The sequence below is a fragment of the Sporothrix schenckii genome (genome assembly GCF_000961545.1).
Source record: "Sporothrix schenckii 1099-18 chromosome Unknown Cont48, whole genome shotgun sequence".
Classification (NCBI taxonomy): Eukaryota; Fungi; Ascomycota; class Sordariomycetes; order Ophiostomatales; family Ophiostomataceae; genus Sporothrix; species Sporothrix schenckii.
Genome location: NW_015971149.1, coordinates 813,816 through 841,754, shown reverse-complemented (window position 1 = coordinate 841,754; position 27,939 = coordinate 813,816). Strand labels below are relative to the sequence as shown.

The window sequence follows — 27,939 nt, the reverse complement described above, 5'->3', positions numbered from 1 at the left end:
AGAAGAATGAAACCGACAGAGAAGACTGTATAGAATGAAGAAGTGACAGAAGCCGTAGCAAGACAACATGGAGAGAGTAAAGTTAGCATGGTATCGGAAGCGTCTTTCTGGTATAAAGGAACAGCATATCTCCTTCTCCCAGGACATGCTGCTTTCCTTCAAATCATCCAAGCAAGACCACACGAGAACACGAAACACCAAACCATCAATGCATTGCCTCAATACGTTACCTCACAGTCCAGAATTTCAGAGGCCCAGAACTCAAGGCAAGGCACACTTCCTTTGTCGTCTTCACGTGAAGCAGACTGGCTAACACAAGAATCACGACAGACACAATGGCCCATACCGACCACCACTGCCCCGGTCGCAAGGGCAAGAATGGTTGCCGCCGCATTAAGCTTGGCAAGCTCTCCTTTTGCCGCGTGCACCAGATTGCGTGCCTTGTGCACATGTTCTACCACATGCGTTGGGAGCCGTGCGCCAAGTGCCGGGGCAACGACAGAGTGAAAGCCGCGGCGGACGAGCCTGCCAAAGCGGTCAAGACGACGAAGAAGCGGCAGTGGTCGTTCTGGAAGGGCGGCAAGAAAGGTGGGAAGAAGAACTGAGTCGACGGTCGAAGCCATGCCCCAGAGCATAAGAAACATCACTACCTTTTCCTTAGCTAGACAGACTGTGCACCTTTCGAGACGTGTTCACCTGGGTGGAACAAGAGAACATACTGTGGTGGAGGATATATTCATAGATTGTACCTAGCTTGAATCAATAAATGCGCCTCTCTATTGCGGCAATGAAATTCGTGAGAATATAATTTGCAGCTGCACTGTGGCATACTTGCTTACGTTATGGCTTCGGACCATCGTACCTTCCTATCTATAAATATTCTTCTAGAAGACGCAAGATGGAGAGTGAGTACCTTATATGGAATGCGCCTTGTGTATCACTACTTCCGTTTCATCGGTAGTGGGTGGCTCCTTCCCGAAACGCTGCACTATCGTAATGTCACCATGTTGTCTCCTTTTCCTTGCGGCTTTCTCCATTGCCCCAAACAGAAAGAGCGATGGGTGGTTTCTATAGACTTGAAATTTTGCGTCTATCGTTCTGTGCAATGTCTATCCATCTACTCTCACAGCTGGCCCATCACTATCACAGCCCCCTCCATCAATCGTTGCTCACTTTGACCGTGTCCGACATGTCCGGCACATTGAGCTTGCGCGCCTCTGTCAGGTCCTGGAGTCCTGTCCGCCGGAGCACTTCCACTGTCGCGTCATAGTGCTCCTCCGCATACGCCTCGGCGTCGTGGCCCAGCACCCACGCCTCTCGCCGCAGGCGCATGGCCTCCGGGTTCGCGCGGATGGCGTCCATGTCGGCCTTGTGCCACGTGTCCCGCGTCGTCTCGCCCGTCTTCTGGGCGGCCCGCACGTGCTCGTAGCGCAGGGCCTCGAAGGCCGCAACGGCCTCGGGCACATGGGCGGCCGAGCCGGCCCGGCGCAGCGTCACACCGAGCGTCACGCCGTCCTCGACGGCCTGGCTGGCGCCCTGGATGGAGGTCGGCAGGAACGGATGGGCGGCGTCGCCAAGGAGGGCGATGCGGCGGTACGGGCTGGTCCAGGTGGGCAGCGGGTCCCGGTAGACCAGTTTCCAGTCGACGAGCGGCTCCGGCGTGAGGTCCAGGATGCGCTGGACCACGGGCTCCCAGCCGGCCAGCACCTTGCGCGCATCGGCCACGGGGGCCTCGAGCTGCCAGCTCTCGTCAATGTCGGCGACGTCCTTGTGCGTGCAGACCCAGGAGAAGCTGCCTTTGTTGAGAGAGGCGGCAATGAAATGCACGTCCGGGCCGATCCAGCAAATGTGCTGGTCGCCGTCTGGGTTGTTGTAGAAGAAGGACGTCAGCGGGTCCTTGGCGATCGCGGCGCCGTCAAACCACGCGCGGTACACCGCATAGCCCGAGGCCAGCGGCTTGTCCTCGTGGCCCAGGACGAGCGTGCGGCCCAGCGAGCGCACACCGTCGGCGGCCAGCACAACGTCGCCTTCGATGCGCTTCGTCGCCGTCTGGCCGTCGACGTCCACCTCGACGTCCACGGCCGCCGCGTCGGCCGTCTCATGGTACTGCACGACGCGGTGGCCCAGCCGAATGTCAATCCCGAGATCCTGTTCGGCATAGTCCAGCATCACGCCGTGCAGCTCGCCTCGATGGCCGTCGTACCGCGTGCCCCAGAGCTGCTTCTCCTCGGCCCACTCCTGCCGCAGCAGTGGGTGCCCGTCAAACGTCTTGATCTGCAGGCTGTTGGCGCGGTGGCTCAGCGGCTCAATCCTTTCAGCGACGCCAGGCCACCGTCGAAAAATACGGCTCGAGTTCTGGCCGAAGCTGATGATGTCGCCGAGCTCCTTGCGCACGGGAAACTTTTCGAGCACCGTGACCGTGTGGCCCTGGCGGTGGCACTCAATGGCGGCTGTCAGGCCTGCAAAGCCGGTGCCGACGACGATGACGCGGATGCCCGTCTTGGGTGCGGTCGGGTTGGTTGACCCCATCGTGGTGTGTGCAATGGATGTCGGTGAGTTGATCGTGTTTAGGTTCTGGAGTTGGCGAACAAACGTGTTACGAGTGTACGATTTCCTTTCCCTCGATTCGTCTCCATCTGCGGCCTAACGGTGTCACAGCGAACAGGGTCGTATTAGAGCACGGGCAAATCGGCCTTGGCGTTGATCGCGAGCGGAGCGATCCAGCCCGGCAGCATCCACGCGACGAAATGCTGGTTAGTTGATGTTTAGTCGTCTTACTGAGCTCTGACAAACACGCCGAACTGTCCCCGTCGCACCTCGATTTGCAGACGTGACGCCCTCCGAATTGCGAGAGCAGCCTCGTCTTGCCTGGCGATCATGGAGTCTTATGAATATGGCCTGCGTGGCCAAAGAATGAAGCTTTCCCCAGGAACTTATTCTCCGGAGTCGTCCCTCAATCACATCCCCCCCAACTCTAGTTTCTTCTCCAACAAACAAGACCGACCGCCAGAGGAAGGAAAAGGATGAAAGCAAATGCTGGGGAAGAGGGGCGCCAAGCAAATTTGGGCGGAACAGGGGTGGGCGGGAGCGAGGATACAATGGAGGGTTGCATCGGTGCAGCTTTCCCCCTTTCGTCGTCTCCTTTCACTCGGCAGTTGTGCCGCAACGATAACTTACACAGGACAACACGGTTGTTTACCTCGTTGGCCATTGCGGGCGATGCGACATCAACGAAGTAATCGGACAAGCAACGCTGCACTAGAGGGGACGGGACACAAAGAATGACGGCAGAGACTGACCGGCTGTACGGGCCTTGTGTCTTCATTTCATGTCGAGATGGATGTTGACTTAGTCGAACGGAGTAATTACTTACTTCCCGCAAGCATTCTGCCAATCGTTCAAATTTGGAGAATCACCGCAGTGGTTCAATGCACAGTGAGCCACCCAGAGACGGAACACGGACGAGAGTCTTCTGGCGACATCCACGGCCCATTGATTGCTCTGCAGTCCGGGACGGGTTCCATTTCCAGCGAACTTACCACCGATTATTCATAATGATCGCCGAACCAGAGCCCCTTGTCCTTTGGGAGAACCCAGGGCGACAGCTTGGAGCACGATTGCCTTTTCGCTGGGGGATAGACAGGATACACGACCTGGTTCGCAGAGGCTTGGACCGCCAATGTCACAGGCTCGCATGGCCCCGGCCGTCTTCTGATCGTCAAACGCGATGTTGCTGTCGCTGCACTCGGTCTAATGTTACCGTTTAACAACTTTGGCCACTGGCAAGGTGCCGCCCATGTTTTGTCAGTTCTTACGTGTTGCCATCACCACCACGCGATCGTTTCCGACCGCCCCTTTTTCGTGTCTCGCTGTCTTGTCTTTAATATAGCCCTGCACACGACATAAATCACATCAGCCCCTGCATCTCGGGCATTGCCCTTGCCAGCTACCTGTATTTTTGATGGACGCATCCACCAAGGATATATAACCAGGCCCACGATCCAGGACTGTCGTCATCCTTTGGACGTCAGCATCAGACTCGGCCTTCTTACACTCTCGTGAGAGACATCATCACTTTATTTTGAATTGTCTCTTGCTGGTACCCTACCAATACCGCAATGGTGTGGGGCATCTTGGAGACCCCCAAAGGGGTCCATGTTCCAGGCACAGGTATGACGCCCGTTCTTTCTTACGATGATTCCAAAGGAGTGGCCTGCTGAATAAGTAACTGCTTCAGTCGTCCTGGCCGACCGCTCTGAACTCCCGCCCGAGTACGCACACATCCCGCCCGACCAGCTCCGCCATGGCACTGGCCACTTTTCGAATGTCGTGCTGTCGCCGCAGCCGACCAGCTCGCCCAACGATCCTCTGAACGTGAGCCACACTAGATAGGGGAGCCGCAAATAGAGCCCTGCATCGTGGACTGACAAGGATAGTGGCCCCTCTGGAAAAAAGACCTCGTGCTGTTCATCACAGGCTTGTCGGCGGGCGTGGTCGGTGCCTACGGCCCCATGCTGTCGCCCGGCTTCGTTGTCATTTCGGCCGACCTGGGGATCGACCCCAACACGCTGTCCCAGGCCACCGCCTGGGTCGTCCTTGTCATTGGCCTTTCCCTCTTTGTGTTCAATCCCATTGCCAAGAAGATTGGCCGCCGTCCCGTCTACATTGCCTGCTCGATCATCATGTTCTCGGCCAGCCTCTGGGGCGGCCTCTCCACGGGCTACAATTCGTTTCTGGGCAGCCGCATCTGGGGCGCGTTCGGCATGGCGCCGTACGAGGTGCTGGTGCAGTGCACAATCGCCGACCTGTACTTTGTGCACCAGCGGGCGACGCGGATTGCGGTGTGGAACATGTTTTTGCTGTGCGGCATCGCGGGCGGGGCGCTGATTGCGGGCTACATTATCGAGAACCAGGGCTGGCACTGGACGTTTCTGTGGTGCGCGATCCTGTTTGGGGCGCTGCTCCCGCTGGTGTTTCTGTTTGTGCCGGAGACCGCCTACGTGCGTCTGCCGCTCGACCAGCGTTTCCCGGCGCCGCCGCAACCCCGTGACCGTGAGAAGACGGAACTGGCCGACGCCGCTGCAGCGAGTGAAGTGGAAAAGCCGAGTGCCGTCGGCGGGCGGGTTCCGGTCGACCCCGAGTCGGCGTCGGCGTCGGCTGCAGCCGCTACGGCACCCACCGAGGCGAAGCACAGCTTCTGGCGCTCCCTGCGCGTCTTCACGGGCATCTACTCGACGACGGCGCCGCTGCGCATCTTCCTGCGCCCCTTTGTCATTTTCTTTTACCCAGGCGTGTTTTGGGGCTTTCTGCTGTACGGCGCCACCCTCACGTGGATTGTCGTCTTCAGCGTCGTCAACGCTGGCATCTTTACGGAGGCGCCGTACAATTTCTCCGTCTCCCAAACGGGCCTCATCTCCCTCTCGCCGTTTGTCTTTACCTTGCTGGGCGAAGCCATCAGCGGCCCCCTCAACGATCGCATAACTGTCTGGCTTGCGCGCAAGAACCGCGGCATCTACGAGCCCGAGTTCCGGCTTCCCCTCGTCGTGATGCCGCTCGTCATTGGCGCCGTCGGCTTCTACGGGTTTGGCATCACGATCCACTACCAGACGCACTGGAGCGGCCCTGTGTTGTGCTTTGGTCTGGCCAACATGGCTGTGGCCTGTTTGAACGCGTCGGTATTTCCGTACATTCTGGACGCGCACAACGAGCTCAGCGAAGAGGCGTTTGTGGCTATCAATGCGCGCAATTTCCTGACGTTCGGCCTGACCTACTTTGTCAACCACTGGCTGCGCCAGTCGGGCGCGCTCAACGTGTTTCTGGTGCTTGGCAGCATCTACGTGGCCGTGATTCTCACCACCATTCCGCTGTGGGTGTTTGGCAAGCGGGCGCGCTTCTACATTGCCAACAACCAGTTTCTGCAAACATTTATGCACGAGGATTGAGGAGGGCGAGGAACGTAGTGGGATCTAGGAACGTGTCAAACAGACTACTACTATAGAGTATAAACTGCATGCAACATAGCATCTACAAGTTGTCGGCCTTTCTTATGTACATCACGCTCCACGGCTGTCTCTGTCTACGCCCCAATGTTGGCTAGACCACCACAGGCCTGCACCACCGTGCTCTGCCGTCGTCGGCGTGCCCGTCGCGCCCGCTCCCACACGGCCAGTCCGGACATGACGGCCATCAATGCCCAGCGCTCGCCCAGCTGGCCCGACGCGCCGCTCCCGAGAAAGGTAAAGCGGGCCACGGTCTGGGTGGACGACACGTCGCTCGGGTCGTCGTCGTCGTCGCCATCCCCGTCCTCTTGGCGCTGTGTCGCCCACAGGGCCACAATCTCGCGGCCGTCGGATGTCCGCCGTCGTGCGGCCGCGCGACCGGCCTCGTCGGCAATCAGCTGATCGAGGACGAGGTCGGACACAATGGACGAGGGCCGCGAGGGCGTCGCCGCAGTCGACGTGGTCCGCGTGGAGGACTGCACGGCCTGGACGGCCCGGATGGCCTCGGCCAAGGGATCCGTGGACTCGGCGAGGCGGACGAGCTGCCAGCCGGCGTGCCAGCGGGGTGGTGTTGGGTGTGTGTAGGCCTTCTTTTGTGCCACAGGCACAGGCACAGCACCGGTCGACCGCCGCGACAGGGCCCGTCGCAGCAGCTGGCCTGCTTTGACACTGGCGCGTCGCAACGGTGCGCCCGGTGTCGCCACACGATCGCCACCGCCCTCCGCAGCGACAGGCACCGACGCGTCGTCGTCGTCCAGGGCGCGCAGCTCGGCGCCCGAGCAGTATCGCCACTCAAAGGCCTCCCGGCGCGACGGACGGCGGCCGCTCACGAAACTGGCCGGCCCGTCGGCCTCCGTCTCCACGTCGACTTCGAACCGGTACCGCGTGTGCCAGCCAAGGCGGGCGTGCAGCGTTTCTTCCGTACGGCCCGCAGGAACGTCGTCGTCGTCCTCCAGTGGCTGGTACCCTGTTGTCCGCCGGCGGGCCACGGGCGGCAGGCCGATGGTGATGCTGCCCAACGATCGGATGGACTTGACCGACGGCGACAGCCGCCCAAACTGCACATCCGCCCACGCGCCGTCGCGGTCGGCGTCCAGGCCACCGTAGAGCACCACCGGTGGCCGGCCCGTCGACGCGTGGCGGTGGTGGTGGTCGTGGTGCAGTCGGCAGGCATACAGCGGCGGATTCGCAAAGGGCCAGAACGCACCCGCGCCGCGGCCCCTCTGGCTGTGATGCCGTGGGACGCGTCGCCCGCCGCCGCCGAGGTAGAACGTGACGCCATCGTCGTGGCTGAACACGTCAAAGACGGTCGGAAAGGCCGGCTGGAGGGTCGTGGCATAGCTGTAGACGGGTGCATCGTAGTAGGCATCAAAGGACACGTCGCGTCGGGGCGGGACCGACGAGGCACCGGATGGCCCATCTGCGCCCGCGTCCGCGCCCGCGTCCGCATCCTCTCGCACGGTTGACGCGAGAGAGCACGTCGATGCGTTGAGCGACATGTACGAACCCCTGTCCGGTCGGCCGTCGTTGGCCTCGACACAGACCCGGTCGTCCAGGCATGTCGGCGACGGAAGAAGACTTTCTGTCAGCGAAGCATCGGCGACGTCATCGCTGATGGTGTCAAACGGGCTCAGCGCCTTTTCGTCCAGGCTGGACATGTCGTCCGAGCTGTCCGACTCCCATGTAGTGTCTTCCATGTCCACCGTCGCGTGCTCGAGGATGCCGCACAAGTCGGCCGCGTCGACGCCGTTCTTGACGTCCATGTCGATCCCGCTGTCTCGCATCGTCTCGTCGACGCGGCCACTGAGGGTCGCCCGCACCACAGATGGCACTGCGACAGCCGCCATTTTTGTGAGGACAGGAAAGCCTCCAAAACGTGAGATTGCCATCAAGGAAAACGGGAGCAGGAGAGGGAGGATTATATTGGACAAATAGAGGAACAGCCCAGAAATTGCGGAGTGTCCCAACGGGGTGGGTGTGCCTTAGCGTAGTAGTTATTACTATATGGCAATAAGGATAATGGGGAAGAGGCCAGGAATACGGACTGCACATGTCCTGATGCCTGGCTGGACTTGTCAGGGCATCATGGCGGTCTTTATACAAGTACGTTCGACTTGCCGTGCATCTATCGGATCGTGAACGAGAGACAAGACAGAGTCAACAAAAGACAGCAAGAAAAAGAAATGGCGCATGTTGACGGTTGCTGGCCGACGTGTTGTCTGCCGACTTGTCGTCTTCCATTTCCCCATTTAGAACAAACTATTGACGGTCTCTGTTGTCGTGCCTTTGGCGATTCGATGATCGACTCGGCTTTCTTCAGCCACCACATCTTCACTCTCGGTTGCTGTTCCGTGTCGATCGTCTTTGTTGCGTGATTTAGTCGCTCTTGATTTTGCTCTATTTTGGACTATACTTCCACCATCTCCACCATCTCCACGCCCATGGCAGTTCACGGCTATACCTTCTCACTTACCACCGCCAGCAAAAGACAAAAGACACGGCATGGCAGTGCCCGCCCGTGTGCCTGCCAATGCACAAGTTTATGCAGCAACTGTGCACTGTGCACTGTTGTCCATTGAGATTAGATTGCACATGGGCGAATGGCGACGCAGAGGTGTTGGCAAACGGAGAAAAGTGCACTGCCCCTGGGGATCGACCAGATCGTCCCGGTCAATGCACAAATCAGTACCCGGACGGGTCCGTTGGGGAAGCCACGAGCAGCCGCCCATCAGCCGTTCCTCCTGGCGATCATTTATGCGGCTGAGTTTGTACATCCTCCACATAATACGACCCATAATAAAGCAATGGGGAACCATAACAGAAGTAAAATGACTACAAAAAAAGGTTGCATTGACAACTATTCTGGCCAAGCATATTGTCTGGCCCACGCCTCTCACTCTACTCCCAGTAGTAGGACAGAATGTCCAGCCCCATAAAGTCGTCTGTGAACAGCTTGCCGGCCTCGTTGCCCGCGGCGCCCGCGCACACAATCAGCGGCAAAAAGTGCTCGGCGCCGCCGCGCGGGTGCGTCACATAGGCCATAGGGAAGTCGCGCCACTTCTCGAACAGGGCCGCGCGGCGGGCCGCGTCGGGTTCGGTGGCGGCCGCCGTGACCGCGGCGTTCCAGTCCTTGAGCTGGGCCGCGGTCTGGGGGTCGCGCGTGATGCCCGAGAACATGAGCCTCAGGTTGTGGAAGCTGGCGAAGCCGGAGCCGACGAGGGCGACGTTCTCGTCGCGCAGCGGCGCCAGCGCCTGGCCCATGCGGAAGTGCGCCGCCGGGTCCTCGCTGGCGAGCACGCTGACCTGCACGACGGGGATGTCGGCCGCCGGGTGCGCGAGCAGCAGCGGCACGAACACGCCGTGGTCCCAGCCGCGCGCGTCGTCGAGGGCGGGCGCGAAGCCGCCCGCCTGGGCCAGCAGCTCGGCCACGCGCTGCGCCACCGCGGGCGACCCGGGCGCGTCGTATTTGAGGCGGTACGCGGCGGCCGGGAAGCCGCCAAAGTCGTAGAGCAGCTTCGGCTGGGCGCCGGACGAGATGTGGGGCACGCGCTCGGACCAGTGGGCCGTCACGACGACAATGGCCTTGGGCCGCCGCTCGGTGCTGTTGAGGCCCAGGATCGACGGCACGCGCTCGCGCAGGCTCCGGCTGATGTCGGCGTGGCTGGGGTCGCCGAGCACAGGCATGGGCCCGCCGCCGTGCGACAGGGCGACGACTGCAGCGCGGGGCATGTTGGGGGGAGACGACGTGGGAGACAACGTGGGAGAAGAGGACGACGACGAGAAAGACGAAAAGAGAGGTTGCGTCTTGGCTTTGTAGGCGAGGAACGTGGCGCCGGCGGCGGTCAGGAGAATGGCCGGGACGCGCGCAGAGAGCCGCATGGGCGGCGCGGCCAGCGGACGGAGGAGCGGGCGCGTAATCGTGGACGACGGTGGACGACAGAGAGCAGTTGTTGCGACGTGGTAACGTTGAAAGAACGCAAGGCAGCGTATGACGTATAGAGCCGGGAGGACGTATATATATCCCCTCCGATGCGCTCGGAAGTAAGAGCTCCAGTGGCCGTGCTAGACCCGCTGTAGCATGCGGGCGCTAGCAGAGTCTCCACTGGGGGTTGTGGCCCTGGGACACAGGCGTATTAGTAGGCAATGCGTAAGCAAGTGTGCGGGCGAATGCTGGGACGGTCCACTGAAACATCTGCTGACGGATATCGGGTCGGCCAAAGTTGTACGCACGGCCGCGACTGTCACAGAAATCGGCCGAAATGGACGTCGGACGGACGAAGTGTGACGAGAGTCATGTACGTAAAGAATGGGTTATTTCTTGAGGGGGAATGTAATATGGGAGATATTTATCGTCCGAGATTTATGATTTCGATTATTCTTATAATTCTCAAAGAATAAATTCGAGACAATTATACACATCGTGGGCTAGATTGGGACACAACAACAGCAGAACAGCGCCTCACCACCCCTCACCCTCACCACCGCCGCCCTCCTTTCCCCCCCTCTCTCACGCATCGTTGACGTGCTGCACCTGCGGCAGGTCGCCGTCGACGTCCTTTTCGCGCGCACGCGCCATGGCCTGCGTGTCGGAGCAGACGTAGTTCTTGAACTGGCGCGCGGGCACGCCGGCCTCAAACATCTCGTGGATCTCCTCGAGCGTGCGGTCGCGCGTCTCGGGGATAAAGACCCACGTGAAGACGAAGAGGATGGCGTTGCTGCCGAACCAGATGTAGCCGTACTTGGCGTTCCAGCCAAGCGACGCCGGGTTGATAAAGTAGGGCGCCGTGAAGACGGCGAGCCAGTTGCCCAGGAAATTCATGGCCGTGGCCACGCCGTAGGTGTGCGCGCGGAACGCATTGTTGGGGTACTCGCCGCCGAGCAGCCAGGCGTAGGGCGCGTAGGCGACGTAGAAGAAGGTGAAGAGCGTGATGAAGGCGACCATGACGCGGCCGGTGGCGGCGGAGCCGGGGGCGACGGTCCAGGCAATGGCAAAGGCCAGCTGGCAGAGGCCGCAGGCGGCGACGCCGACCATGACGATGGCGCGGCGGTCGACGCGGCGCACAATGGTGATGCTTGCGAGGACGCCGAGCAGGCCGAAGCAGGTCATCATGATGGAGTAGGCAAAGGCGTTCTTGATGCCGGCGACGGTCAGAAAGTACGTCGTGTAGATGTTGATCCACGACGACCCGTTGGCCGAGTGGAAGCAGATGATGGCAATGGACAGCAGGCTGCGCCGCCGGTTGACGCCCCGCCACATCTCGATCCACAGCCGCTTGCCTTCTGTCTTCTGCAGCTGGTCGCGCGTCGACGCCCGGATCTCGTTGAGCTCGCCCTGGAACTCGGCCTCGTCAATCGCGGCGTTGCGCAGCCGCCGCAGCGACGCCGTCGCGTCGGCCTCGCGGCCCTGCGTCATCAACCAGCGCGGGCTCTCGGGGAAAAAGGCGAGCGCCACGCACTGGATGGTCGGCACCACGAAGAAGACGGCCAGCGGGATGCGGTACGCGTTCTTGGTCAGCAGCGTCTTGGTGCCGTAGTCGACGGCCGCGCCGACAATCGAGCCCATCGACAGCTGGCACTGGTAGATGGCAAACACGAGGCCGCGCAGGTGCGCCGGCGCCGCCTCGTTGACGTAGATCTGGCCAAACGTCAGGAACCAGCCGACCGAGATGCCCAGCAGGAACCGCGCCACGTACAGCGCCGCCAGGCTCGTCGAGCCCATCATGATGGCCGTCGCCACAAAGTTGAGCAGCGACGCAATCCAGAGCGCCGGCCGCCGCCCGAAGCGCGCGCTGTACGGCCCGATCAGCAGCGAGCCGACAAACGTGCCGATGGTCATGAGCGACGAGATGAGCTGCTGCACCGTCGTGTCGATGGCCAGCTTCTGCGTGTGCTCGTCGTAGTAGCCAAACACCTTGAGGAAGCCCGGCATCGCCATGAAGCCGCCCACCAGCGCATAGTCGAGGCCGTACTGGAAGCTGGCCAGTGTCACGAGGCAGCAGATGGCCAGGCACTTCCTGTGGCTTCCGACGTCCAGCCGCAGCGGGTTGGCCAGTTCAGCGCCACCAGCCATGACGAGGTGAGGTTGTAGAGGATGGGGCTGTGGCGGTGGATATGTAACGACGTGGAAAATAAAAACGCCCAAGGCAAACAAGAAGCTCAAAAGCAGGAATCAAGAACAGTGACTGCCGCGGTCGCGTCTGGCAGAGTCGTCCATCTGCAGAATCCATCCTCTCGCCAGAGGACCACGGTCACCTTTATGTTATGCCGTCCCGCCACGATCGCTTGCAAGGCTGCTTGGCGTCGCTTCCATTCTTCAGAGTCATGCAGTGTTGACTCCCCGGCTGATGGTTAGCCGTGATTGTCTCCCCGTATTTCAGCTGCTATTCCCATCCTGGCCCTGGCAACACTGGGGAAAAACTGGGGTAGCTTGACAGTTGTGTGGTTTTGGGGGGAATACACAACTACCGACTCGCTGGTTGCGGGGGTCCGTCGTCTAGCTCGATGCGCGTCTCACCTCCGCACGCCGTCGGTTGACTTTCCCGTGGACACCCTGACACCTCCTGAGCGCCCCTGTCGTTGGAGAGCCTCGCAGCAAGTGCCGTTTGTTTGGTTTCGTTGTTTTTTTTTTGCCGCGCGACCTGCCAAGCACCCCCGCTGCCCTTTGGGGTCGTCTAACGCCCGGCCTAATCCCATGTTACTGCTGCCCTTGCCCGGAAACAGAATAGAAACGGGCAATGAACACTGCCAGCTGCGTCCATGGATCGAGCGGCATTCGTCTCGTCGCTCGAGTTTATATGGCCGTCGCTCGCTGTGGTCCAACCGACGTGCGGGGCCTGCCGAGACCTGCGCGGAGTCACACGACTGGCCAACGGCCGGCACTTGTCCACAGGAGCAGTTGGAGAGCACGGCGTCCGTAGACAGGGTGGATCGGCGGAAGCACACTTCCTCGGCTGGTGCTGGCCACGCCACAGAGAGCCATGCAACTATATCAATGCTGCCGTAGCACTCTATATTCAGCATCGACAAGGCCGAGCATACAGACGCAAACCAGGCACATCTGGACGTCTTGAACAGTCTGATCACTTGTCCGTTCGCATCACCGCATCACCGCATCACCGCAGCACCGCAACCCATCGCCACCAACATGGGCTCCGTCGACACAACGCCGGCCCTCCGGGTCCAGCCCTTGAAAAAAGGCACATCAATCGACCACCTCGACTATGTCGACGTGTCCCCCATCATCGGCCGCGAGTACCCGACCGCGAGCCTCAAGCAGATGATTGACGCGCCCAATGCCGACGAGCAGCTGCGCGACCTGGCCATTACCATCTGCGAGCGCGGCGTCGTCTTCTTCCGCGCGCCCCAGGACGACCTGTCCATTGACGAGCAAAAGGACATTACCGACCGGCTGGGCAAGCTGACGGGACGGCCCGCCGAGAATGGCCTGCATGTCCACCCGCTGTACAACGACCCCAACAACATTCCCATGGCCAACGGTCAGACGGACAAGAATATGTAAGCCGCTGTGTCCCGTTGTTTGTGTCCTCGCTTCGCTCGCTCCCCACGTTGTCGTCACTTCGCTGACCTCTTAGTTATGTCATCAACTCGGAAGCCCAGAAGAAGCTCTACGCCACCATGAAGAACCGCCCGGCCGCCACCGAGCCCCGCGATCTCGGCCGCGAGTGGCACAGCGACAGTCTCTTTGAGAACTGCCCGTCCGACTTTTCCTTCTTGCGCATGCAGTCCACGCCGCCCGCCGGCGGCGACACGCTGTGGGTCTCGGGCTACGAGCTGTACGACCGGCTGTCGCCGCCGTTCCGCGCCCTGTTTGAGAGCCTGACGGCCACCTGCGCCCAGCCCGTGTTCCAGTCCGCCTGCGAGGCCGGCGGCTACGACGTCATGAGCCCGCGCGGCGCCCCGCAGAACGTCGACTACGAATTCGCGCCCGTCCACCCCGTCGTGCGCACGCACCCGGTGACCGGCTGGAAGTCGCTCTTTGCCGGCGTCGGCCTGCACGTCTCGCGCATCAACGACGTGTCCACGTACGAGGACCAGCTGTTGCGCGACTACACCCTGCGGCTCATCACGCGCAACCACGACTGCGTCGCCCGCATGCACTGGACCCGCGGCGCCTGCGCCATCTGGAGCAACGAGTGCACCTTGCACGCGGCGACGCCCGACACCCACCTCGTCGAAGGCGTGCGGACCGGCGTGCGCGCGTCTGGCATTGGCGGCGTGCCGTACCTGGACCCGGCCAGCACGGGCCGCCGTGCGGCTCTGGGGCTGCCGTCGTTTTAGAGTGGATGGAGCAGGGTGGATGGGGCAGGGTGGATGCAGCCCGCGCACTGCTCAGGTCGGCAACGCTCGTAGGAGCACTGACATGACAAATGGAAAAAGGTCGAGGCGACAGACAAAGGCGCTGCAAAGTTTGTATTTGTAAACGGATCCTGGGAGAATAGACGAGATCGTCTAGCCTAATGCTGCCTAACCACTGACTAAGGAAATAGACAATGGCGCTAATGTCTCGGGGGGGGTTTCTGTTGAGTACGTCATGCAAAGCTCGTATCTGGTGATTCTGGTGCATTGTACGAATGTAATTACAGAGGATCCGGTAGCTTGATCGGGTTTGCAAATCGTGTGTCACAAGCTTTGGGTTTCCTCGACGTACCCCGCAAGACTTCACTGAAGCTGCTCAAGTCCTCCGTGTGTGATGGCGAATTGCTATTTAAGTCTTGGCAGTATGTCTTCTTGACTTTGCCAAATGTCCCTTTTCTTTCTGTAAACCGCCTCTCTACTGTTCATCAATTGACATTAGCTCTTCTTGACTTTGCCAATTGCCCCTCTTCGCTCTGTAAACCGCCTCTTCTCTTCATCCATTGCCATTCGCTCACACACATCATGTCCAAAAAGATCATTACCGTGTTCGGCGCGACCGGCAACCAGGGCGGCTCCGTCATCAGCGCCCTGCTGGCCAGCTCGGTCCTCTCGTCGCAGTACACCATCCGCGGCGTCACGCGCGACCCGACCAAGCCGGCTGCCCAGAAGCTCGTCGCCAAGGGTGTGCAGCCCATCAAGGCCGACGTCAACGACCCGGCGTCGCTGCAGGCGGCCGTGCACGGCGTCGACGCCGTCTTTGCCGTCACCAACTACTGGGAGACCTTGTCCAAGACGACCGAGATCACGCAGGGCAAGAACATTGTCGACGCCTGCGTGGCGGGCGGCGTCAAGCACCTTGTGTGGTCGTCGCTGCCGGCTACCACCGAGCTGACCCAGGGCGTCCTGTCGCACATCGACCACTTCGACTCCAAGGCCGAGGTGTCCGCGTACGCCGAGGCGCGCAAAAAGGAGACGGGCCTCTGGGTCACGCACGTTATGCCCGCCTACTTCTTGCAGAACATCAAGGGCAGCGTGCGCCCGGACCCGACGACGGGCGTGCCCACCTGGAGCCAGCCGCTGTCCGCCACCGAGACGCAGGTGGCCACCATCGACATCGTGTCGGACGCGGGAAAGTACGTCGCCGGGGCCCTGGCGCTGGGCGCCGCCGCCGACGGGCAGTTCATCCAGGCTGTGTCGCAGTGGGTGACGCCGGCCGAGGTGGTGCAGACGATTTCCGACGTCACCGGGACGAAGACGGTCTTCAAGGAGGTGCCCAACGACGCGTGGAAGGAGAGCGTGCCCGGCCCCGCGTTTGTCCAGGACGAGATGGCCGAGAACATGCAGCTGATTCGCGACTACAGCTACTATGGCAACGACGCCAAGGGCAAGCAGGCGGACCACGACAAGTACATTGAAGCCGTCGCCGGCCAGAAGCTGACCAGTCTTGCCGAGTTTGTCAAGGCCAACTGGTAGCGTGGGTGTTGGTGGTGGTGGTGCTGTCAGTTTTGATGCTGTTCGCCGCAGTGCAACTACTCCATAGTCATGAATGCATCACAGTCCTGATAAGAACCGTTTGTGTTGACGTTGAAGTAGACAGCCGAGACGTTTAGTGCTGACTGTCTTTGTGTTTGGTTCCACGACGTATTTGTTGACTGTGCATAAGCAAGAAGAATGTCCGTAATGGGAAGGTAGCACGCGACAGGCGGAAAGAACGACAAGCCGCTCAACATGCAAGATCGACTCGCAGCGTCATTCTGCCGACCGCCACCGCTTTCTTTTCATCGGTCTGAAGTCTGTAGAATGCCACCCAGTTTGTCAGCTTGTCCTCTGTCTTCTCCTCTGTCGACATGCTCCCTCCCGCCTGTCCCTTTTGATCGACCGAGCCATCGGTGGGTGTCCTGTGTAAGAGGGACAGGACATGCAGCCTGGTTTGCCCACTAAACTTATTGGTCGATCTGCGGAGAGTGGAGCACCCAGCACGCTCTTTCCACCCACTAAACTGCACATAGTGCACCCACGTGGGCACCACGGATCGCTGACATTGGCGACGGCGATGTTCTTGGTTTTGCACGACGACAAAGGACCAGGAACCAGGACAGGCCAGCCTCGACACGCATCCAATGAGACGGCCTGCATTACCTGTGCAGCTCCATTAAACTACACGACTCGCCTCGACAGGGGTCCGCCATGTGCAGAATGGAGATGCACGACAAGGCGAACAGCACTTTTGCGCCGCTTTCCCGTCCTTTGGCACTGTCTCTTCTCGATTTGTCTGTTATCTCTTTTCTCTCTCGGTATCCTGAAAGGTCCTTTCTGCAACCCAGCTCACGGGTAGCCTCCCCAAACCCACCATGTCCCCTGCCCTTCTTTTGTTCTTTGGGTACCCCATGCCCAATCATGTCTCCTTCTACAACCACATTCTCCGCCATCCATTACTCTTGTGTTCTCCTGTCCCACATCCACGCGTTCGTTAACGGAGAACATGGCCTTGTAGACAAGAACTAGAGAGCGGGTTGTGTAAATATGCGAGCATGGTCGCTTCTCACCTGGGCGTTAATCCCAACGGCTCATTCGGGCGAAGATAATCTTTGAAACAGAATCGAAGACACATACAATTTAAAAGAAGACAAAAACGCAGAGGGCTTTCCGTTGATCTCTCGGTCGATCCTTTTCTTTCCCTCCACTCGCTCCTCCGCTTCCTCCACAGGAATGCCTGTCACGCCTCACATGTCCTCTTCACCGTTTCTGTCACCCAACCACCAGTCACTCAACCACCGCCCTACATCGCCGTCCTCGACCTCCCACTCCGCTTCGTCGTTCGCCTCGTTTTATCCATCGACACTCGCCGGCATGGCCGACTCGACCCGCACGCGCCAGCAGTATGCCCGCCTGCTGGCGGACCACGGCAACGACGACGACCACGACGGCGCCTACAGCCCAGGCAGTGCCAGCGTCGACAGTGCCAGCGAGGGCAGCATCCAGATGACATCGGCGTCGTGGCAGCAGCGCGCGGCGGCGAAACGGGCGAAACGGGCGCGCGTGGCCCACGTGCAAAAACGGGTCGGCTGCCTGCCGCCCGCCCGCCGTTTCTGGGCCGACTTTACCCTGGGCTTCGCCGACGGCCTGACCGTGCCGTTTGCGCTGACGGCGGGGCTGTCGTCGCTGGGGCAGACGGACACGGTGGTGTACGCGGGCCTGGCCGAGGTCAGCGCAGGGTGCATCAGCATGGGCATTGGCGGCTACCTGTCGGCGCGACAGGCTGCTACTCGACCCACGTCGTCGTCCGCGGGCGAAGACGAGGGTGAGGGCGAGGGCAGCAGGGAGCGGGGCCGCGACCGGGCCGACGTCGAGTCCGGCCCCGAGATGGAGGAGACCAAGGCGGCGGATAGCCCCGGGGCGGACAGTCTCACCACGGCACACCGCTACCTGGCGCCGCTGGCGCTGCCGGCCGACCTGCACCGGCAAATGCTGGCCCACATTGCGTCCCAACCGCACGTGGCCGCGAACCTCGTGGCGGCCAGCCAGTCGGCAGCGGCTCGTGTGGCCGGCGGCGACGACGACGGGGAATACGGCTACGGCGCCGACTACTACGCGCCGCCCGCAAAAGACGGCCGCGGCGACGACGGCGACGACGGCGACGACGATGCTGTCTGGCCCGTGGCGGCTGGCGCGTCCGTCGCGCTGGGGTATCTGGTGGGCGGCCTGCTCCCGCTGTGGCCGTACTTTTTCGTCACGCACGTCGGCGACGGTCTGCGGTACAGCTTTGCCGTTTGCATTGTGGCCCTCTTCCTGTTTGGCTTCATCCGGGACTTTGCCCTGGACACGCCATCTTCCTCGTCTTCAGAACGGCCCCTCCCGGCCGGGCGCCGCCGTATTCCATGGCGCCGGCTGTGGAAGAGCACGTTCGAGGGCGTGCAGATGGTCATTCTGGGCGGCATTGCGGCGATTGCGGCCGTGCTGTGTGTGCGGCTGTTTGAGGGCGCCAGCACGAGCGGAAGTGATTGAGCGTGTCGCCGGGACCGAGTGGAAGGGGATGCTACATGAAACGGACAAAAACCGACGTTGGATATTTGCATAGCGAGTGGATATATTTTGTATTTTTATTACTTCTTTAATATTGTGAAGGTTTTGTCGCTTGTTTCGGGGACCACCAGGCGTTAATTGATTTCATTTCAAGGATACTGCTCCGCGCCACGGGCAACGTCTATTCAAAACCGTCTGTCCTGCTCGTCCATGGAGTTCGAGTCCAGTACCGCGCGCTCTCCTTTGGTCTCGCGCTTGGTGCACTGCCTGAGCCATTCTTGTCATCACAGGAGCAGCCAGGACCGTCCCAAGGTGCTATACAGTGTTGCTGCCAGTTTTGTCCTCGTCGGCAGCGGTGACCCGTCTCGTTGGGTACAGCAATGAGGGGAGCTGCGCTGCCGACATGGCGGGCCAGGCGGGCGTGGGCGAGGGGTAGCGCCGGCGGAAGGGCACGACGACCGATGCCGCGACCATCACAAGTGCGAGCCGCCGGTTCTGCGTAGAGAGTGAGCAGCGAGGAAGAGTCACAGCCTGAGCCACGACGCGGGACGAAAGGGCATACCATCGTATCTGCGCGTTTGGTCACTGGCTTGTTGCGGTTACGCCGCCAACAGCTGCAGCCCCGGGTTCCTGGTGACGTAAAAGTAGTAGGCAACGAGACGAAACTGCATCAAGACAATGGTCATGAGCACGACGTAGGGAAACGCGCGGACGGACGGAGACTCGAGGGCGCCGGCAGCAACGAAAACAAAGAGGCAGATGGGGAGCAGCAGCGAGACGGGGACCAGCAGCGGGGAATACGTCATGGCGTGGCCGAGCAGATGCCGGAGGGCGCTGTGGACCGAGAGGCGAAGGAAAGTAAAAATGCTGTAAGGAAACTTGCAATGGGAAGAGGTTTTGCAGAGAGGGCTGGAAGTGAACGACAAAGGGTTGTTTAAAGTGGTTGCTTTGTTGTTGTATGTAGGTCCACCAGGGGAAGGTGCGTCTTGTTTCCAAGGGGAAGACGCTGTTTCCGAAAAGGGCATGCTGGGGACTGTCCCATCCGGGAAAGAGCAAGCCGAGTTGATCCTGTGTTTGAGCCGGACGCTCGTTCCTGCCCCGGGCCCTCAAGGAAACCGCCGGATGCCGGGAATCTGCGGATGGCGAGTGTGCACATAGCTCGTCCGCCGCGCCGTCGGGGGAAACCGGAGCGGCGGCGGGTTGAGGACGTACTTGGGGGCTGTGGCTACGCCGGCCGCCCGTCGCCGCCGTTCTGCCTCGAGCTGCTGCTGGTGCTCCGCCGCGGCCGCTGCGGCCATCATGTGCTGCATCCGGGCGGCGGCGGCCATGGACGCCGCGGGCCGCTGCCGCCGCGACACCTCTGTCGTCTCCGAGTCGCTCTCGTAGCTGACCTCGGTCTCGTAATAGGACCGCGGCCGACGACGCCGGCGCTCCCACTGGTCGCGCTGGCGCAGCCGCTCCAGGCGCTGGCGGTAGCGGCGCTCGTCGCGGTAGGCCACGTAGCCCTCGGAGTGGGTGAGCCAGTACCAGAAGAGGAACAGAAGGACGACAAAGGCAACGACGCCGACCAGAATGCCGCCGATCTGGCCCTGGGAGAGGCCGCCGCCGTCGGAGCCGTCGGCCGGCGCGGGTGCAGGAGTGGTTGCAGCGGCTGCCAATTGTGGGGCCATTTTGTTAGTGGACGGGCGGGGTGGCCTGTAATCGTTGTACGCTGTAATCGCTGTAGTCGCTGTAGTCGCTGTAATCGCTGTAGTCGTAGTTGCTGTAGTCGCTGTAAGCACAAGGGGACAGGGGTGAATGTGATCGAAGAATGTGAGGACGAGAACATGTATGCACAGTGCAAGTCCAAAGTCTACGATACAAACGAGATATGCCCTCCGAAATGCGACACGGAGAAGGATGCTGCATCTATTTATTCCGCAGTACTATGAAGGAGGATTACGGTGCGCCTGCAGTAGGCCGTCGTGGGGGGAAGCTGCACTGCGCAGAACGACAGCGGAAAGGCAACGCGAAAAAGCCGGCCGTTGGCGCGACGGCAATGGGGGGAAGACAAAGTCGCGACCTGGAGCTTGACAAGTAGGAGCAAGCAAGAATGCGGGTGGAAGCGAAGAGCAGGAGAGACTATCGTGGCCAATAAGGAATGCCGGCGAATGGGCAGAGGCCGCCAGACGCTGCAAGGCGACAGGCAGCAGAGAGCACAAGAGGGAAGACGCCTGGGTCGAGGCTCAAAGAGGGGCGCCGTGCAGGATACCACGCATGATGCACATGCAGCTGGTCTGCACCCGTCGGCGTCTTATCCCGCCTTTTCCAGCGCACGTCGCGCTGCTCTGCACCCATTCTGGTCGGCGTCCCGTTGCGTGTGATGCCATCTCGCGATGTTGGGGGCCGCGAGCATCATTTGCCTGTGCAGGCGCAAGCCAAGGATTCCCAGAAACAGGCCCTCAACTGGAACGCCTGTTCAACGAGTTTGCCAACCATTTGCTTCAGGACACGGCGTGGTCGCACGCCGATGCAGGAGACGAACAGCGAGTAACATGTCGGGATGTTGTCCGTTCAGAGACAGCAGCTGTCAAGACGTTGCGTCACTGGGACCTGCCGGGCGCTAAAAGACCCCGAACACGCTAACTTTTAGCGCCTAACGGCGGACATCGGCATCACATCTACTTCCTCGTCATCAATGTCGACAGAGAGGTGGTGCCCTGAGTGGAGGGGGGGACAGAAGGGAAGAGGCGCGATGGTCCTCGAAGCCGCACAGAGGCTACATTGGCACGAAAAGACATCAACTGCGAGAAGACGGTGCCTTTTGCCTTGAAGCTGAATTCAATTCATGCACTCAAATACACGACTCAAAAATACACGACGTATTTACATTCAAACGACGACGCAACGACATGACGACACGACACACGAAAAACGAAACGAATCGACCATCCCCCACCCTACAGCGCAATCGCCACATTCATCAGCGGCTTGTACTTTTGCGAGCCGTGGACGTCGTTTTCCATGAAGCCGCCCGAGGCGGCCGGCTGGCCCTTGCGCATGCGCGGCAGCGTGGCCTTGAAGGCGAGCGCCGGGTCAAAGAAGGCGCAGTAGACGAGCTGGTCGGCGGTCAACCCATAGAGGGCGGCCACCTTGTCCGGGGTCAGGACCCCCGACGCCTTGACCTTGTCGTAGACGGCGCGGTCGTCAAAGAGGACGTCGAGGGTGATTTCGTAAGGCCCGGCGTTTTTGGAGCGCAGCAGCTTGGCGAGGTCGCCGACGGTGGTGGTGGTGGCGGTCGTCGTCGTCGTCGCCTTTGACGAGGTCGATGCCGACGAGGTCGTTGACGAGGTCGTCGACGAGGTTGCTGTCGACGCCCCATTGGTGTGGCCATTCACTGCCTTGACCTCCGTCTTCACAACGGCCGCGGGCACCGCCACCCTCGTCCCCCCCGCCGGCCCCGCCCAGGCCACCGCCCAGCGGAACAACGCAGCCCCCTCCGTGCCGACCTCCCGGGCGCCCTCCTCGCCCCGGGCCAGGTCCATCAGGTGGTACACGGAGAACTCGGCACACGCGCCCATCTCAATCTCGCCCGACCCGCCGCCGATGCCCATGCCAAAGTTGCCGCTGTTAGCCTTTTGGCCCGGGTACGACCCGTGGACGCAGCCGATGCGCGCGGCGGACGCGATGCTGTTGGCGTCGGCCTGCGTGGGCGCCAGGGCCTCGCCGACAATAAAGGCGACGCCCGGTGGAGGCACCTCGGGCCCGCCACGTGCGGGCATACCGGCGTCCTGGCCGTCGCGGTCCCGGCCGTCGTAGACGTGGAAGTCGAGGTCCCACGTCGCGGGGTCGAGGTGCGCGTGCTGCTTGCCGACGTACTTCTTGATTTGTGCCAGCACGTCCGGCAGCTGCGCCAGCAGGATCGGGTCGCAGAACGAGCCCATGAAGATGGCGCGGTAGCCCGTGATGCGCGCGCCCTCCAGCTTGATCGTGTAGGCGCCGCCGGCGCCGCCGCCCTCTTTGCTCCACGACGGATGAAACGTGGCGCCCTGGACGTGCACCGACGCCCCGTCGTCGCGCTGGGCGTAGCGGGCTGTCGTCAGGTCCAAGTGGCCGCCTGGCCCGGGCAGTTGGTCCGGGCGCGTCTTTTCGTAGAGCGTGTGCGCCGCCACCGTCAGGGGCCGGCACACGGCGCCGGTGGCCAGCGCGTGGATGTCGAAGCTGCCGTCGCGGTAGACCGTGGCCATGGAGCCCTTGCTCTTGGGCGTCGCGCAGAGGCCCCCGCACTCCATGATCTTGCCCATGTGCGTGAATCCGCCGAGCAGGCCCGCATCCATGGCCCACACGTCTGTGGTCGCCGCCGCGGCCGGGCCCAGATGGTGGTAGGCGCAAAAGGCCACGTACGGCGACGGGTCGTAGGCGCGCCCGCCGAGCACGACGTCAAAGTCTGGGTGCGCCGCCATGGCCTGCACAAACGGCTCCGGGCCCATCTGGCCGACGACGACGGTCGTGGCCTCGACGGCGGTGGCCGAGAGTGCCGGCACGCACGGACCGCAGCCCGCCACCGTGCCGGCCGCCAGCCGCTCCTGCACCAGCGCCTTGTCCACGTCGCTGTACACGGACAGGACCTTGAGCGTCGTCGCGGTGCCGTCCTCGCCGTTGAGCGCGTCCACGGCCTCTGCCACCAGCCGGCCAAACAGCCGCACGTGCGCGTCCGCGCCGTCGCCGCCCGCCGAGCTCAGCAGCAGCGGCACGCCGTACTGCCGCGCGATCCGCAGGCATGCCAGCAGGTCGCGGCGGTACGAGCTCTCTGGGCAGGTCGTGAGGCCCAGGGCCAGCTTCGACGGGCCCGAGTCCGTCGACCCGCTGTCCATGATGAGCGCCGTCGGCACGCCCGGGTGGTCGCGCCGCGCAGCCTCCAGCCCGCGGTACACCTCGTCAATTTCGAAGCCGTAGCCGAACATGCCGACGGGCGTGACGATCTGGCAGAGGACGTCCGAGGACGGTAAAGGCGTGGGAACCGAACCCATTGTGAGGGGTGTGGAGAGGTACGATGACGTCTGTTTCGTTTAATCTTGACGTGGGGTATGATGTATGGTCAAAGGCCGCCTGGTGTTTGGCAATGCAGAGGCAATGAATCTGGAACGAAATGAAGACAGAGACAGTTGTGTCCAGCTCCTATTTGAAGCTTTGTGTTGTCTCGTTCTGCGTTGACATTCTTGTCGTTCTTTTTGATCTCACATTTTCTGCCATGATCGGCCCGGACTTTTGAGCGCCCGTCGGCTGCTGCCAACTTTTGAGCAGCAATCCAACCAATGTCCGTAGGACTTCTCGTCGTCTGAGAAGTTCTCCTTGTCCGGCGTCCCCCCCTCGCTCATGTTCTCCCTGTTGGGATGGTCATTTGGAAGGACAAGACATGTCTGTGCGAGGAGCCTTCGGTGCCGAAGCGAATTTCGGCAAGTGGGCCCAGCGACTTACACCAGCTCTTAGCGCTGATGCGGTGTGCGGGGAAGCAACGAGAACAGGGCAAGCCACCAACCAGCCAGTAACTGTGGAGCGCCGGCGAAGTGTGTATTGTCATTGTCTTGAATCATTCTTTGTCATATCAACTGGCATATCGCAGTGTGTCGCTGTGTCCCCGCCTCGCTCCCTACACGGAATTCCAGTTCGGCGCGCGAAACAAGTTCATAAAATCATCCGCGTCGTCAAACCAGGCGTTCCAGTCCGTAAATACCTCGTCACTAAAGGCGTGGCTGAATTGCTCGGCGAGCGTGCTGTCCGCCTCCCACTGTGTGCCGCCGTGGCACGTCGGACCAACATCCTGCGCGTAGAGAGGTGGGGGCGGTGCTGTCTGTGCTGGCGGAAGCCGTAGCGGCCGGTCCATAGGCGCCGCATGCTGAGCGGCCGTGTTGTTCTGCTCGCACACGGCCGCAGTGCGTCCTTGTGTGTACTCTGCCAGCGCCCCGTCCGCACCCTGGAGCCGGCTGGCCGTCGCCGACCGCGTCACAATGGTTCGGCGGGCCGCCGTCGCCGTCGTCGCCGACGCCTCCAGCCGCTGGCACGGCAGCTCGCGGTCCGGGCCCTCGAGGTACTTTTGGCGCACGCGCTGCCGGACGACCCACGAGGCCTTGATGCCCACCTCGATCAGGTCCGTGTCGGGCGGGGCCAGCGCGCGCGCAAAGTGGTCGGCGAACGCGCTGGCGACGCGCGGGTCGTCGGCATAGTGGGCGACGAGCCGCAGGATCCGCACGCAGCGGCCGTTCTCGTCGGCCGGGTGGCGGACCAGCGCGTCGATGAGGTCGAGAGCCTGGCTGGCGGCGGCCAGGGCGCGGGCCGTCGAGTCGTCGTGGTCGTCCGTGTCCCGTGGGTGCAGCATGGCGTAGATGAGCAGAGCAAAGACGGCCATCAGCAGGGCGCGTCTGTAGTGCTTGGGGAGGCAGCGCTTCGCGGCCGCAATCACAAGACGCGGTCGTCGGGTCTGGGCGGTGCTGTCGCTGGCGCTGGCGGAGCACGACGCTTGCTCGGCATCGCTGCCGTCTGCGTAAAACTCGGCCATCCGCTGGATAATGCGACCGGCGTAGTGGATCGTCTTTTGCCACGCCGCCTCGATCAACAAGTCTGGCTCGTTGACGGCCGGCCGTGGCATCAGAAGCGGCGCGCGGAGCCGAAGCCGCGCCGCCAGCAGATCCAGGTGGATGAGAAACGGCAGCTCTTGTCGCCCCTGGCTGCCCTCGACGGCCGCCCACTTTTGTTCAAATGCGTCCAGCTCGCGCTCCATCACGTCCAGGACGGGGTTCTTTGACGAGAGCGTGTCCGACGTCGACGTCGACATGGACGCCGTGTCTTTCAGGACTGTGTCGTGGCGGAACAGGATCGTCTGCAGCTCGATGCGCGCCGCAAACACATCCGACAGCCCATCGCCCAGCTGCAGCTGCAGCTGCTTCTGGAGATGCGGCGCCAGCGATGCCACAGACGCCATGGGCGGCGGCAGCCCCATGTCGATGGCCAGCGCGTTGCTGACCACAAAGGCACCCAGCCACGTGCGGTACCGGGCCGCGTTCGCCTGTTGTCGGTCGCCGTCGTCGCCGTCGTCTCCGTTGTCGCCACCACCGCTGCCCGTCACCACCTCCTCCCGGCCCCCCACAGACGAGTACCACCACAGCGCCTCGGCCTCGTGCAGCCGCAGGTGGACGGCCGAGCTGGTCGCCACCCCGCAGTAGTACCAGCTTGGGTCGTTGCGCTGCCGGTCCACGGACAGCGGCCAGGACGTCAGCACGAGCAACGCCTGGGTCATGTAGACGGTGCGGGCCGGCTGGACGAGCGCGTCCGCCAGCAGACGACGGTACGGCGTGACGAGCGGCTCCAGGACGGCGGCGCGGTGCTGCGGATGGTTCTGCGCGGCCGTAATCAGAATGGTCCAGAACAACAGCTCGCTGTCGGCGCAGACGTCCGCTGGGGTCTTGGATGCGCTGACAATGTCCACGATGGGTAGCATCGGATGGAACACGGCAACGTAGCTTGGACAGTCAGTAGACGGATTCCGTTGTTTAATAATGTAGATTGGAAGGGGGCACTGACAACGCAAACAGATCGTCAACGACGGCAAAGCTCAGCCGCACGCCGTCCAGGTCGTAGCCCGGCGTGTCGTCCGGCGAGTCGTCAGAGAGGCCGATGACGGCTGGCGATGCCTCAGACTGCGTCTGCGACGGGGTCGGATGGATCTGCATCCCGTGTGCCGCGGCGCCCATGGAGTCCACAATCTGCTTCAGCTGCTCCTTCTCCTCGAGCAGCCGCTCCAGGGCGCCACGCACCGGCCGCCGCTTAAAGTCCGAGTCAAACACGCACGGCTTGCGCCGCTTCACACACCGCGAGCAGGGGCTCGGGTATCGCTCGGCGGCGTCGCACCGCAGCTTCACCTGTCGGCACGTCGTGCATGCCATCGAGCAGCGTTTAGAAGACGACGACGACATGGCTGGTGAGTGCATCGGGGTCACTGGTTGGTGGGTCATGGTGTTGTTTCGTAATGTTCACAGGATCACACTGCCTCGCGTTGACGCTTCATGACTTGTGAGGGCGATGCGGCATAAATAAAAGGCCCAGGAGGCGTGATGTTCCGGCCATGCAGGACTTTGTCGACGGCGGGGAGGAGACAAAGGCGTCAGGCCTGATCCTGATTCTAATAGTGGCCTTGCCCTAGGGGGTTTAGTGAAGTTCCTCACCTTCTAAGCCATCTGGAAATGCCGCGGCTAGGTCCCGCTAGTTGTTTGGGGCGCGCCCCTGTAGCTAGCGGGTGTTGAGTGTCTGTGTTGATTGCAGGTATTAAATCAGATATCAGGCATAATTGAAAACAAAACATTGTCAACGCAAGAGATAAAAAAGACAGGGGTAAACAATAAGTGAAAATGGAACAAACAAAATATGAATGAGAAGAAACTAATAGCCAAAAGAGACTGTTGCCAAAAAGTGTCATTTCCTCATGCCGTCGCCGCCACGGTCGACTCAAGGACGGTCGACTCAACACTCGTTCCCTCATCATTGTTTTCTATCAGCCGCCAGCCTCGACCGGAGAAACTCCAAAATGTGTGGCCGCACGCCAGCATTGTCGTGGGCAAACCCCGGCACCACGGTCAAGGTAGACGCGATGCCGTCGGCCGCCCACAGGCGATGCAGCTCCGTCGCCAAGTCCAGCCGGCTGCCGAAGCTTGTCGGCAGCGTCGACGCTTTCTCGCCGCCCTTGTCCTGTCCTGCCTTCGTCACGGCTGCGGCCGCGGCGGCCTCCTTGGCCTTCATCGCCCGCAGCCACTCCCAAAACGTTGGCCCGCCGTGCACCGCGCTGTCCTCACTGCCGACGGCGATCTGGATCGCCACCTTGGCCACGGCGGCCCTGTCGACCGCGCGCCCAAACACAGCCTCGACGTCCTTGATGCCGACTGGCCAGTTCTGCGTATCGTCCAGCCGCGTCGCCCGCCCGGGTGCACCCACCCCCACAGCCGCCAGCCGTTCCGGGTAGAGATACAAAAATCGGTGGGCAAACTGCCCGCCGCCCGAGAACCCGCCCAGGTACACCGTCTCGGTGGCAATCCCCGGCCAGACGACGGCCACCTCGTCCAGGATCGCCAGCAGCACGCGGTCCGACCGCAGCGTCTGCGAGCGCAGCACCTTGTACGCGTCCAGGTCGTGCGGGCCGTCCATGTTGGCCGGAAAGAGGGGCGCCAGCACGGCGCACCCGTTGGCCTCGGCGAAGGCGGCCAGCTCCGTCGAGAGGGGGCTCGTATCGCGGCCAGTGCCGTGGACCCAGACCACGAGGGGCAGGCGGTCGTCGGCCGTGTCCGTCTGGTCGTCGTCGGTCGCGTCCGCCGTGTACTTGGCGTGGTACTGGCTCGGCGGCACGTATAGCCCGTACGCCACGCGCGGGTCCGCGGGGGCCACGCGCCATGGGACGCGGCCCGTCAAAAACACGGCTTCGAGGAACTTGGCGGGCACATCCCTCGTCGTGAAGCGGCGGTCCAGTGCCATCGTGAGGGATTTGTTGCAGGCAATGCTTCGTCGGATTGGTCGTCGA

The 27,939-nt window shown here is 61.7% G+C and overlaps 16 protein-coding genes across 16 annotated transcripts; 5 read left to right on the top strand and 11 right to left on the bottom strand.

Annotated features, from left to right (window-relative positions):
• Positions 1–335: 335 nt before the first annotated feature.
• On the top strand, positions 336–605 carry SPSK_01324 (uncharacterized protein; the record flags this gene model as incomplete). Its single annotated transcript, XM_016728253.1, has 1 exon — positions 336–605. One exon carries the CDS (start codon positions 336–338, stop codon positions 603–605), a length of 270 nt encoding a protein of 89 aa, XP_016584133.1.
• A 553-nt stretch (positions 606–1,158) lies between these two features.
• Positions 1,159–2,529, bottom strand: SPSK_01148 (salicylate hydroxylase; the record flags this gene model as incomplete). Its single annotated transcript, XM_016728079.1, has 1 exon — positions 1,159–2,529. One exon carries the CDS (start codon positions 2,527–2,529, stop codon positions 1,159–1,161), a length of 1,371 nt encoding a protein of 456 aa, XP_016584132.1.
• Positions 2,530–4,118: 1,589 nt separating this feature from the next.
• Positions 4,119–5,942, top strand: SPSK_01100 (cycloheximide resistance protein; the record flags this gene model as incomplete). The annotated part of the gene is made up of 3 exons (XM_016728031.1): positions 4,119–4,170; positions 4,238–4,374; positions 4,437–5,942. The coding sequence occupies 3 exons, from the start codon at positions 4,119–4,121 to the stop codon at positions 5,940–5,942; spliced, it is 1,695 nt and encodes a 564-aa protein (XP_016584131.1).
• A 134-nt stretch (positions 5,943–6,076) lies between these two features.
• SPSK_01108 (uncharacterized protein) lies at positions 6,077–7,846 on the bottom strand (the record flags this gene model as incomplete). The annotated part of the gene is made up of 1 exon (XM_016728039.1): positions 6,077–7,846. One exon carries the CDS (start codon positions 7,844–7,846, stop codon positions 6,077–6,079), a length of 1,770 nt encoding a protein of 589 aa, XP_016584130.1.
• A 1,051-nt stretch (positions 7,847–8,897) lies between these two features.
• SPSK_01223 (catalytic LigB subunit of aromatic ring-opening dioxygenase) lies at positions 8,898–9,878 on the bottom strand (the record flags this gene model as incomplete). The annotated part of the gene is made up of 1 exon (XM_016728154.1): positions 8,898–9,878. One exon carries the CDS (start codon positions 9,876–9,878, stop codon positions 8,898–8,900), a length of 981 nt encoding a protein of 326 aa, XP_016584129.1.
• A 628-nt stretch (positions 9,879–10,506) lies between these two features.
• On the bottom strand, positions 10,507–12,069 carry SPSK_01122 (sugar transporter; the record flags this gene model as incomplete). Its single annotated transcript, XM_016728053.1, has 1 exon — positions 10,507–12,069. The coding sequence occupies one exon, from the start codon at positions 12,067–12,069 to the stop codon at positions 10,507–10,509; it is 1,563 nt and encodes a 520-aa protein (XP_016584128.1).
• Positions 12,070–12,755: 686 nt separating this feature from the next.
• Positions 12,756–14,297, top strand: SPSK_01125 (uncharacterized protein; the record flags this gene model as incomplete). Its single annotated transcript, XM_016728056.1, has 3 exons — positions 12,756–12,952; positions 13,017–13,514; positions 13,592–14,297. 3 exons carry the CDS (start codon positions 12,756–12,758, stop codon positions 14,295–14,297), a joined length of 1,401 nt encoding a protein of 466 aa, XP_016584127.1.
• Positions 14,298–14,897: 600 nt separating this feature from the next.
• On the top strand, positions 14,898–15,848 carry SPSK_01231 (NmrA family transcriptional regulator; the record flags this gene model as incomplete). The annotated part of the gene is made up of 1 exon (XM_016728162.1): positions 14,898–15,848. The coding sequence occupies one exon, from the start codon at positions 14,898–14,900 to the stop codon at positions 15,846–15,848; it is 951 nt and encodes a 316-aa protein (XP_016584126.1).
• Positions 15,849–17,084: 1,236 nt separating this feature from the next.
• SPSK_01162 (uncharacterized protein) lies at positions 17,085–18,380 on the top strand (the record flags this gene model as incomplete). Its single annotated transcript, XM_016728093.1, has 1 exon — positions 17,085–18,380. The coding sequence occupies one exon, from the start codon at positions 17,085–17,087 to the stop codon at positions 18,378–18,380; it is 1,296 nt and encodes a 431-aa protein (XP_016584125.1).
• Positions 18,381–18,579: 199 nt separating this feature from the next.
• On the bottom strand, positions 18,580–18,963 carry SPSK_01302 (uncharacterized protein; the record flags this gene model as incomplete). The annotated part of the gene is made up of 1 exon (XM_016728232.1): positions 18,580–18,963. The coding sequence occupies one exon, from the start codon at positions 18,961–18,963 to the stop codon at positions 18,580–18,582; it is 384 nt and encodes a 127-aa protein (XP_016584124.1).
• Positions 18,964–18,997: 34 nt separating this feature from the next.
• On the bottom strand, positions 18,998–19,423 carry SPSK_01295 (uncharacterized protein; the record flags this gene model as incomplete). Its single annotated transcript, XM_016728225.1, has 1 exon — positions 18,998–19,423. The coding sequence occupies one exon, from the start codon at positions 19,421–19,423 to the stop codon at positions 18,998–19,000; it is 426 nt and encodes a 141-aa protein (XP_016584123.1).
• An 81-nt stretch (positions 19,424–19,504) lies between these two features.
• Positions 19,505–20,068, bottom strand: SPSK_01279 (uncharacterized protein; the record flags this gene model as incomplete). The annotated part of the gene is made up of 1 exon (XM_016728209.1): positions 19,505–20,068. The coding sequence occupies one exon, from the start codon at positions 20,066–20,068 to the stop codon at positions 19,505–19,507; it is 564 nt and encodes a 187-aa protein (XP_016584122.1).
• A 451-nt stretch (positions 20,069–20,519) lies between these two features.
• On the bottom strand, positions 20,520–20,735 carry SPSK_01342 (uncharacterized protein; the record flags this gene model as incomplete). The annotated part of the gene is made up of 1 exon (XM_016728269.1): positions 20,520–20,735. The coding sequence occupies one exon, from the start codon at positions 20,733–20,735 to the stop codon at positions 20,520–20,522; it is 216 nt and encodes a 71-aa protein (XP_016584121.1).
• A 602-nt stretch (positions 20,736–21,337) lies between these two features.
• SPSK_01065 (uncharacterized protein) lies at positions 21,338–23,407 on the bottom strand (the record flags this gene model as incomplete). Its single annotated transcript, XM_016727996.1, has 1 exon — positions 21,338–23,407. The coding sequence occupies one exon, from the start codon at positions 23,405–23,407 to the stop codon at positions 21,338–21,340; it is 2,070 nt and encodes a 689-aa protein (XP_016584120.1).
• A 620-nt stretch (positions 23,408–24,027) lies between these two features.
• SPSK_01040 (uncharacterized protein) lies at positions 24,028–26,386 on the bottom strand (the record flags this gene model as incomplete). The annotated part of the gene is made up of 2 exons (XM_016727971.1): positions 24,028–25,894; positions 25,956–26,386. The coding sequence occupies 2 exons, from the start codon at positions 26,384–26,386 to the stop codon at positions 24,028–24,030; spliced, it is 2,298 nt and encodes a 765-aa protein (XP_016584119.1).
• A 523-nt stretch (positions 26,387–26,909) lies between these two features.
• On the bottom strand, positions 26,910–27,893 carry SPSK_01222 (uncharacterized protein; the record flags this gene model as incomplete). The annotated part of the gene is made up of 1 exon (XM_016728153.1): positions 26,910–27,893. One exon carries the CDS (start codon positions 27,891–27,893, stop codon positions 26,910–26,912), a length of 984 nt encoding a protein of 327 aa, XP_016584118.1.
• Positions 27,894–27,939: the final 46 nt, after the last annotated feature.